Raw genomic sequence first — 10,576 nt, 5'->3', positions numbered from 1 at the left:
CACTGGCCTTTCCTTCACCCTGTCTGAACCCATTTCCACCCTTATTTCTGGTTCTCTTTTACTTTTCCCTGGGGGAGATGGGTGTGTGTGCGGTAGCTCCTCCCGCTCCTTCAGCTAATAGCCGCTGAGATACCAGCCCACTGGGGCGTGGTCTCTCTCCCTTTAAAAAAGCGGCCACTTCCCTCTGCTTGTGCTCTGGCTTATGGCTCCGCTTCCTGCAAGTAGGCTCCATTCCTGATTGCACAGAGGGCTGTTGTCTGGGACGGTGATCTGTAAGTTTTCCCCACTTAAAATAAATAACCTCTCTAATAATCATAATTCCAAACTGGTGTGGGATTGTTTGTGACTTACGCCTTCAAGTGTGTGCCTGCAGATTCTTACTGTGACCCAGTCCTCAGACTGCCGACTTCCGGGACTGAGCTTGTCTGTTAGCTCATCCGGGCTTTATTCTTCTCTCCATTTTCCCTTTTTAGGACTCTTCACTTATCCAAAAAGAGAAATCAGAGTAGGCCAGGTAGTTCTGAATGCTATGGCCCTTCAGGTAGGTTGAAATTTCCTCTCAAATATTTTTGTTTTACGTTTTATTTGTTTGTTTGTTTGTTTGTTTATTTGTGATCCGGTCTTACTGTATAGTCCTGGCTAGCCTAGAACTCACTATTAGACCAGGCTGGCCTCAAACTCACAGAGATCTGTCTGCCTCTGCCTCTGCCTCCTGAGTGCTGGGATTAGTGCTCCACCACATCCAGGCTTTATTTGCATTTAGTTAGTTACTTTGTTTATATTTAGTTACTTAGTTACTTTGTTGGTGTCGCAGAGTCTGTGAACTCGGAGGTCTGAGGACGGCTTGAAGGAGTCAGTTATCTCCCTTCACCATGTTCCCAGGGATTGAACTCAGATCACCAGATCTGGCAGCAGGTGCCCTTTGCTGCCGAGTCATCTCACCAGCCCCGAATTTCTCCTAACCCTTGAGAACATAGGAGCATCTCTGTGCCTTATGCCAAAATACCTCTGTAACCTGCTCTCAGGGAGCAAGTGATGGGCCCCGCCTCCCTACTTCCTTACCTCCTCTTCTTGGCACTATTTACAAAGCTCTCACAGGGTGCCAAAGGGATGGAAATACATTCTCATGAAGAAGACAGTAGCTTACTTTCTTTTAATATCAGTGGGACTGAGGATTAGGTGACCCTCTCCAGTGACTCTAGCGGTTTCCTTTCCTACGCTGTTTCATGTCACTCCCTTTTAAGAAAAGTATTTCATGGGGGAGAGATGGCTCTGTGCTTAAGAGCACTGCTGCTCTTCCAGAGGATCTGGATTCATTTCCCAGCCCCCACATGGTGGCTCACAGCCCTCTTAACTACAGTTCCAGGGGATCAGAAGCCCTGTTCTGACTTGCACAAGCACCAGGCACACAGGTGACGCACAGACATACATGCAGACAAAACACCCATACTCATAATGTCATGCTGTCAGAAATTATATACAAAAACTTATGTCTAGCCGGGCGGTGGTGGCGCACGCCTTTAATCCCAGCACTCGGGAGGCAGAGGCAGGCGGATCTCTGTGAGTTCGAGGCCAGCCTGGTCTACAGAATGAGTTCCAGGACAGCTGGAGCTACACAGAGTAAACCCTGTCTCAAAATTGAAAAAAAGAAGAAAAAAAAAGTCTTTAATTCACTAGTTATATGTAAGTCTATCTATCGTCTCAGGAAACGGTGACCTTCAGGGATGTGGCCGTGGAGCTCTCGGAGGAAGAATGGAAATGTATGGACCCTGCCCAGAAGGACCTGTACAGAGACGTGACTCTGGAGAGCTTCAGTCACCTGCGCTCACTAGGTAAGGCCACACAGGAAAGGGGACACCCCAACGGAGACAGTGGGAGTTGCCGTGTGCGCCTCTGGCCTGAGGGGTAAAGGAAGGAGACAGAAAGATGCAGCCAGCAGCAGTGAGCACTCCATGTATTTCCCAGGTCAGAGGGGAGGGAGCGCTAGGAAATCCCCCACCTTCACCGCCCTTGACCTGTGGCACAGAGCTGACTTGGCATAGTGGAGGGGAGGGGAGGGTTAATGGATTTTAATCCCAATTCAAAACCAATGGCCTGAAATTTTTAGGGATTTACTTGTTTTTTGAATTCTAGGACTTGAACCCAGTGCCTTACATATTCCAGGCTTTCTGCCACTGGGCTACAGGCTCAGCCCATCCCTTTTTGACTTTCTCATCCCACTTTCAAATGTCTCATTCAATGTCTGTTCTCCATTTTTCCTAAGAATTGTTTTGGGCTTTGTGAAGCTGCAACTGAGCCATTCCACTGGGCGCCCCTTCTCCCAGTCCTTTGAACAGTCTTCATTTTTTTTTTTTTTTGTCTCTATTCTTTGGGTCCACACCATAATCCCAGCACTGGGAGGCGGAGGGAGGAAGGTCAGGAATTCTAGGTCCTCTGTGTTAAAGCAAGGAGAAAGACCAAAACCATGATTTTTTTTTTTTTGTCTCTATTCTTTGGGTCCACACCATAATCCCAGCACTTGGAGGCAGAGGGAGGAAGGTCAGGAATTCTAGGTCCTCTGTGTTAAAGCAAGGAGAAAGACCAAAACCATGATTTTCCAGTTAAAATAAGCTGTACTTTGGGGTGCACTTGGATGGGCAGCTGGCTGTCTCACCTTCAGTTGGGGTTTGAGAGGGCAGCCCCTGCTGGCCTCTTGAAGTCTCTTGTATAGGGGAGATAAGGTATCCCCCCCCTTCCTGGGGTGAGAGAGTTGGCAGCTACACATTGTTAGAAAGCACAGTGAAAGGGAGGGATGAGGGTCAGATGAACATCAGGTGAACGGGGCTGCAGGCAGTTTACCTCAGTGCTAGGAAACAGGAACCTTCCCTTCCTTCCGGTTTTGTTTTGTTTTGTTTTGTTTTTTTAAGACATGGGTTCTCTGTGTAGCCCTGACTGTCCTGGAATTCACTCTGTAGGCAGGCTGGCCTTGAATTCACAGAGATCTGCCTGCCTCTGCCTCCTAGGTGCTGGGATTAAAGACATGCACCACCATGCCTGGCCAGAGTTTGAAATTTAATGTTCATTTGTTATTGTTGTTGTTATTGATTTCATGTACACTGGTGTTTGGTGCCTTGCCTGCATGTATGTCTGTGTCCTTTGGAACTGGAGTTACAGACAGCTGTGAACTGCCATAAGGGTTCTGGGAATTGAATTGAACCTGGTCCTGTGGAAGAACAACCAGTACACTTAGCACTGAACCATCTCTCCGGACCCCAGAGTTGAAGTTTAAACAGTCTGATCATGCCTCATTTCTCTTCCCATCAACAGGACTTGTCTTTTCTAAGCCTGAGGTCATCCTCTTATTGGAGCAGGGGAAAGAGCCATGGATGGTTACAGATTATATGACAAGACCTTGGCAGCCAGGTAAGACCTGACCTGGCTGGAGAGGTCATGGGACTAACGGTACCATGTGTCTACTGAGAGCTGTAGCCGGGGTGATTGTCAGGAAGCCCTGAAAGCCTGCTGTGGAATAAAGGCCTGAGTTAGGAAGCGGAGCAGGACAGTCAGCGTTGGCCTGGCTGTGCACATCAAGTACAAATGTAAAGACATTCTGTATTAGATAGTATTTCCTCCACTGCCTCTGCCTTCTGTGGCTGATAAATCAGGCAGTTATAATTGGGGAAAATATTTAATGTATATGTATTTTCTTGTTTTTTATTTTTGTTTTTTGGGGTCTTTTTTTTTTGGTTTTTCAAGACAGGGTTTCCCTGTGTTAACAGTCCTAGCTGTCCTGGAACTAGCTCTTGTAGACCAGACTGGCCTCAAACTCACAGGGATTCACTTGCCTCTGCCTCCCGAGTGTTAGGATTAAAGGTGTGTACCACCACCACCCGGCTTATTTTTATTTTATATATATGGGTGTTTTGCCTACATATATGTCTGAAGCATATGCATGCCTGGTTCCCAAAGGAGGCCATAAAAGAGCATCTGATCCCTTGGAACTGGAGTTACAGAGCCGCCATATGGGTTCTGGGAATTGAACCCATGTCCTTTGGAAAGGCAGCCAGCCAGTGCTCTTAACCAGTGAGCCACCCCCTTCCTCTTTTTTTTTTCTCCAAGACAGGGTGTCTCTGTGTAGCCCTGGCTGTCTTGGAACTAGCTCTATAGACCAGGCTGACCTCGAACTCACAGAGATCCACCTACCTCTGCCTCCTGAGTACTAGGACTAAAGGCATGTGCTAGCACTCTCTCTCTCTGTGAGTTGCAGATTCTGACTGTCTGCCTTCCGCACTTTGGTTTTCCTCAGGCAGAGCTCCAGCTGCTTGCCCTCTAGCAGACGGGTTCCTGCCCTGCCCCTGCAGCCTGGTCTGAGGTGATGTAGGCAGAAGCTGCCCTGCTCCTCCATAAATCCGCTGCTTTCCGTACTTTTTCTCTGGTTTCCAGGCGTGGCATCGAGGGCTGATGGAGTTCCACAGCAAGGACTTTTGGAAATAGAGTCCTTTAAAAGGGAGGAAGTGAAGAGCTTTCAGAGCTGTGGCCTTGAGGACTCCCATGGCACGGAGGACTGGGCATGCAGAGACCAGTTTGAGAGACAGCCATGGAGTCAGGAGTGCCATCTCAAGCCAGTGGAAATCCCCTATGGAAGCATGCCTGCTTTCAAGCCACGCACATCCGCTGCCCTGTTACATCAGAGCCGCAGGACTCAAGAGAAACTGCTTGAACGCAGCGACTGCAGGAAAGCCTTTAGCCAGGCTGTGCAGCACCAGAAGACTCCTGCTGCTGAAAAGCCTTTTGAGTGTAAGGAGTGCGGGAAGGCTTTTGGGCGAGCCTCACACCTCGTTGAGCATCAGAGAATCCATACGGGTGAGAAACCCTATGTTTGTAAAGACTGCGGGAAGGCTTTTTTTCGTAGTTCCCAGCTGACTGTGCACTGGAGAACTCACACAGGGGCTAGGCCCTATCAGTGTAGAGACTGTGGAAAGACCTTCAGACAGCACTCGCAGCTCACCATGCACCAGCGAATCCACACCGGGGAGAAGCCCTACAAATGTAAGGAGTGTGGGAAGGGTTTTATCTATAGCTCAGCAGTCACTCGCCATGAAAGAATTCATTCTGGGGAAAAACCTTATGAATGTAAGGAATGTGGGAAAGCCTTCAGACAGCACGCACAGCTCAAGCGACATCAGACCGTTCATACTGTTGACAGACCCTTTGAATGTAAGGACTGCGGAAAGGCATTTAGTCGGGGTTCATACCTCATTCAACATCAGAGAATTCACACAGGGGACAAGCCTTATGAATGTAAGGAGTGTGGGAAAGCCTTCATTCGTGTTTCCCAGCTGACTCACCACCAGAGGACCCACACCTATGAGAAACCCTACATATGCAGGGAGTGTGGTATGGCTTTCATTCGCAGCTCACAGCTGACCGAACATCAGCGAATTCACCCTGGTATCAAACCTTATGAATGTAGAGAATGTGGGCAGGCCTTTATCCATGGCTCACAGCTCATCAACCACTACCAACAAGTTCACACTGACTAGAGGGTTCTAGGATATTTGTGTACTCTGCGAAGATGTATCGCTGTGATTGTTGCAATAAAAGGCTGAATGACCAATAGCTACACAGGGGTTACGGGTGAGATTTCTGGGGAGAGAAAGGGAGAAGAGGAGGAAGCTAGACACACAGGAGACACCAGGAGACAGAGAGGACGCAGAAGGTGTAAAATGGAAGAGAGATAATGCCATGTGATAGAATGTAGATTAATATACATGGGTTAGTTTAACTTATAAGCGTCCATTGCTCTTGCAGAAAACCTGAGTTTGGTTCCCAGCATTGTGGCTCACAACCATCCATAACTCTAGTTACGGGAACCCAACACCCCCTTCTGGCTCTGTAGGCACCAGCATGTACTTGGTGCTCATCAATTTATGTAGACAGAATATTTTTTTAGTTTTTTGTTTGTTTGTGTGTTTAAAATAGTTTTTTGGGGGGTTTTCATTTCAGGATAGGGTTTCTCTGTGTAGCTTTGGAGCCTGTCCTGGAACTCAGTCTGTAGTCCCCCTGCCTTTACCCTCCTAGTGCTGGGATTAAAGGTGTGTACCACCGCTGCTCAACCATCTGCCATCTTCATGATGCTTTAACATGGTCACAATCCTGGAGCCCACCAAAGGGCTATTTAATTAAATAATAAATTTTTAATCATCAACCATAAGTGATTCCATCATCCCCATCCCTAGAAGCCCAAGGATATTGGGAAGGATGGATGTCCAACCTTTTTTATTTCATGCCTTGGTCTTTCTGGTGACCAGCCCCATCTATCTATCTACCTGGGGACCTCCAACATCCCATTAGCAAATAAAGAACACTGTCAATCACTCTGATGGTTCAAAGAATTTTAGGGACTGGAGGCAGGACCAAAGATGTTTTTTCTGTTACTCATCTGGTACCTTCATTCAGTCAGGAATATTTATGGGTTTTGTTTGAGGCAGGGTCTCACTATATAGCCTTGGCTATCCTGGAACTCAAGATGCTCAGCCTCCCAAAAGGTTTACGGGTATGCACTTATGAGGTAGCTTAAAGTGCCGTGGGATGCATTGATTTAAAACCGGCAATTGTAAGCATGGTTTGGTGGGACCTGCCACTAACTGCAGTGGTCAGAAGGTTGAGACAAGAGGATCACAGGTTCCAGACATGCCAGAACAGTGTGGCAAGGCCCTGTCTGGGGACAAAAGAGGTGTGGGTGGGGTGAGGCTAAGAAAGGAAATCAGAGAATCAATACATGGAGAGGTTCAGGTTGAAGAGCAGCTGACTTGTTTCAGCCACGAGATGGCAGAAGAGTGCTGCTACCAAACAGGTTTTGGCAGACTTCCACCACAGCGGCAATTGGTTTGCTTGCTTGCTCTTTTATTTTGTTTTGTTTTTCTGTGTTTTTTGAGACAGGATCTCACTATGTAGCTCTGGCTTATTTTTTTTGACTTTTGACTTTAGGTGCACAGATGTTTTTCCTGCATGCCTATTGTGATGAGTTAAGAGAGGCCGTGGGAGAAAGGAAAAGCCTCACGTTTAGGACGTTTTGCATGGTCAAAGGAAGTAGACACCGTCCTGTGTAGTCCAGGGTTGCCTCCAGCATGAAATCCTGTCTCAGCCTGAACCCAGGGCTTTGCACAAGCTAGGCTTTGCACGATCTAGCTAAGCTAGATGGACCCCTGAGCCAAAACTCAAGCCCCTAATTGGTGGATTCTAGATAAACATTCCCTTGCCACTCAGCACTTTTATTTTTCCATTCTGTGTATGGATGCATGGGTGGATACATGTGTGTGTGAGTGGGTGCATATTTCTGTGTGTGTGTGTGTGTGTGTGTGTGTGTAGCTGCATACTTATATGTGGAAGTGTATTTATAGGTGCATATTTTTGTGTGTGTGTAGCTGCATACTTATATGTGGGGGTATGCATGTATAGGTGCATATTTGTGTGTGTGTAGCTGCATACTTATATGTGGGGGTATGTGTGTATAGGTGCATATTTGTGTGTGTGTATAGGTGCATATTTGTGTGTGTGGTTGTGTGTGTGTGTAGCTGCATACTTATATGTGGGGGTATGTGTGTATAGGTGCATATTTGTGTGTGTGGGTATGTGTGTGTGGGTATGGTGCATATTTGTGGGAGAGGGGTATGTGCATGTGATGTGCATATGGTATTGTGTATGTGTGAATGCACACAGATGAAACTGAACTAAATGCAAAAATATTTGACTGAGGCTTCAGTTTTTTTTCAGTGTGTGCTAGGGTATAGATTGGGCAGAGCGCTTGCTCAGAAAGAGCTAGGTGCTAGAATTGGTCCTGCACAAGAAACAGATTTCCCACTAGCAAGAGTGGCTTCTGTTTGATTTTTCTCAAAATCACATTACTAGTTCCTTCTTTCTTCTCTCCTCCTGTGCTTTCCTTTTCCATGTCTCAGGTAGCTCACGTCAGCCTGGAACTTTCTGTAGCCAAGGCTCTGGTGTATATGATGGGAGGGCCCATGTTTGCCACGGGAGGACAACCTTGTAGACTTTGGCGGTGAGCAGCTACCCACAGAGCTGGCTGGCAAGCCCTTTTTTCTTAACTGTGCGAGCTGAATTATGCTCTGAGCTCACTTCATTGCCGCAATAAACCTCTGACTATAGAGACAAAGGGGTCAGAAAGCGAAATGACCTATCCTCTAGTAGTTAGACCTGGTGACTTATGGTCTTGTTCTACAATTAAGCATAACTCCCAATGGTCCCTGGCGCCTCACCCAAATGGCCCGTCTTAGAGAATCACAGAGCAGTGGGTTGCCCTCTAGACCTCACTCCAGGCTGAATCCCACACGAAAGGTCTAAGGAGCCTAACTTCAGCTGCAGAGGAACCACACTTTTCTTTCAAGGGGTCTCTCTCTCCCTCCCCTCTGTCCATGTATACAACATTCTGCCTCCATGTATGCCTGCACACCAGAGTAGGGCGCCAGATCTCAGTACAGATGGTTGTGAGCCACCATGTGGTTGCTGGGAATTGAACTCAGGACCTCTGGAAGAGCAGCCAGTGCTCCTACCCTCTGAGCCATCTCTCCAGCCCTTCGAGTCTCTATTTTTTTTAGGTTGTTTTTGTTTTGTGGGGGCAGGGTTTCTCTGTGTAACAGCCCTGGTTGTCCTGGAACTCTCTATGTAGACCAGGTTGGCCTCGAACTCACAGAGATCCACCTGCCTTTGCTCCCCCACTACCACCACTCCAAGTGCTGGTATTAGTGTGTGCCACCACCACCACCCAGCTATTCTTTATCATTTATTTTTATGTGCATTGGTGTTTTGCCTACATGTATGTCTCTGTATGGGTGTCAGATCCCCTGGAACTGCAGCTGCAGACAGCCGTGAGCTGCAGTGTGGGGGCTGGGAATGGAAACTGGGTCCTCTGGAAGAGCACTGAACCATCTCTCCCACCCCAATGTGTGTGACAGAGTCTCTCTATGTAGCCCTGGAACTCACGGTGTAGACCACTCTGTTTTAAAATGGCAGAAATCCACTTTCCTGTCTCCTGAGCCCTGGAATTAAAGAACTGAGCAACCACTCCCAGCTTGTCTTTTTTTTTTTTTAATTTCTTAAATCAATTCTGGCCGTGTAAATAATTTTTTTTTTTTTTTTGATTTTTCGAGACAGGGTTTCTCCATAGCTTTTGGTTCCTGTCCTGGAACTAGCTCTTGTAGACCAGGCTGGCCTCGAACTCACAGAGATCCGCCTGCCTCTGCCTCCCGAGTGCTGGGATTAAAGGCGTGTGCCACCACCGCCCGGCTCCGTGTAAATAATTTAATCTCGGTGTTTTCCTATTTCCTCAGGACAGTGAGGAAGATTCTGACTTGACTCTCAGGAAACAAATACGGAAACTAAGGCTCTGAGATACAAGGTGCAATCACTCACTGTGTAGACAGAACGAGGAGTTAATTTACCTCAGCCCTCACTGGCTCCCAGATACCAGCAGGGTAGCCCTAGATGGAGGCCTGGAATGGTGCGTCCCCTGAGACACCTCTGCCGAAAAGTAATCTGTTGCACTCACCCCAAACACGGAAACAGATGACTGGTAGGTTGGAACACCTTTCCTCTGAGCTGATTGGACAAATGTGATTTGGCCACGCCCCCAACTGTCAAGCCCGGCGCAGCAGGCGTGTCTTGGGATTCCCTCAGGGGTAAAGTGCTGCACGTCCTTGGGCTGAGAGAGGTGACTCGAGCTGCAGAGGACGCGAAATGAGGGCCTTGCGGGTGAGGTCCCCACGGGCTGTGTCGGGGTGGAGGGGAACCCCACAACCCAGATGCCTACCTTAAACATGTCAGGATCTGGAGTCTGGGAACACGTGCACCCCTCAGAGTCTGGGACTCCCTCCCTAACATCCTGAGTTTCCAAGACTTTACCTCTAGCCTGGTCCTGAATCCTGGGTTTAAACCTCCCTTTACCCGAGTGCCCTCTTAGTATCCCTCGGAGCCCTAATACCAGCTCCGGTGTGGGTGTCTTGGGCAGCCTGGGAATTCTCAGGGACCCTCTTGGAAGCCTGCTGACCTCCACACTGTACTCTCTCGGCATGGATTCCCTACCCTTACCCCCACCCCACCCCCCTTTTTTTGGACACTGGGCATCATATAGCCCACGCTGGCTTCTAACTTGATATGCAGCTGAGTAAGTCTTTGAACTTCTAATCCTTTCGCCTCCCCCTCCCAAGTGTGATAACATGTGTAACACCTTAACCTCATTTTTAAAATGTTTACTGAGTAGCCCAGGCTGGCCCCAAACTCCTGATCTTCCTGCTTGAATGCTGGGATTACAGGCCTCCACTGATTCCTTCCCCACTCTCACTGGTGACTGGTCTCTTGCCTTTAAGGCAGACATTCACCCCTTCTCACAGGACCACGTGAAGGCAGCTCTCCAGGTGCCGCCAACCCACCCATCTCCCACCCCTCCAGGTCTCCAACCCACCCATCTCCTACCCCTCCAGGTGCCGCCAACCCACCCATCTCCTACCCCTCCAGGTCTCCCAACCCACCCATCTCCTACCCCTCCAGGTCTCCAACCCACCCATCTCCCACCCCTCCAGGT

The 10,576-nt window shown here is 48.4% G+C and overlaps 2 protein-coding genes across 2 annotated transcripts in view; both read left to right on the top strand.

Moving 5' to 3' along the window:
* LOC113457658 (zinc finger protein 420-like) overlaps positions 1–10,576 on the top strand; it is a 1,205,902-nt gene that overhangs the window by 4,835 nt on the left and 1,190,491 nt on the right. Inside the window, 3 exon segments of the mRNA XM_026786241.1 lie at positions 1,706–1,832; positions 3,307–3,402; positions 4,423–5,507. Coding sequence (XP_026642042.1) covers positions 1,706–1,832; positions 3,307–3,402; positions 4,423–5,507 — 1,308 coding nt within the window.
* The window catches only part of LOC101985737 (cytochrome c oxidase subunit 7A1, mitochondrial), a 2,335-nt gene continuing 990 nt past the window's right edge, over positions 9,232–10,576 (top strand). The window contains exon 1 of the mRNA XM_005361264.2: positions 9,232–9,747. Coding sequence (XP_005361321.1) covers positions 9,733–9,747 — 15 coding nt within the window. The 5' untranslated portion in view covers positions 9,232–9,732. The remainder of the gene's footprint in view (positions 9,748–10,576) is intronic.

The sequence above is a fragment of the Microtus ochrogaster genome, linkage group LG4 (assembly GCF_000317375.1).
Source record: "Microtus ochrogaster isolate Prairie Vole_2 linkage group LG4, MicOch1.0, whole genome shotgun sequence".
NCBI classification, from domain to species: Eukaryota; Metazoa; Chordata; class Mammalia; order Rodentia; family Cricetidae; genus Microtus; species Microtus ochrogaster.
The sequence above is the reverse complement of the archived record's forward strand: the minus strand, read 5'-3'. Positions and strand labels throughout refer to the sequence as shown.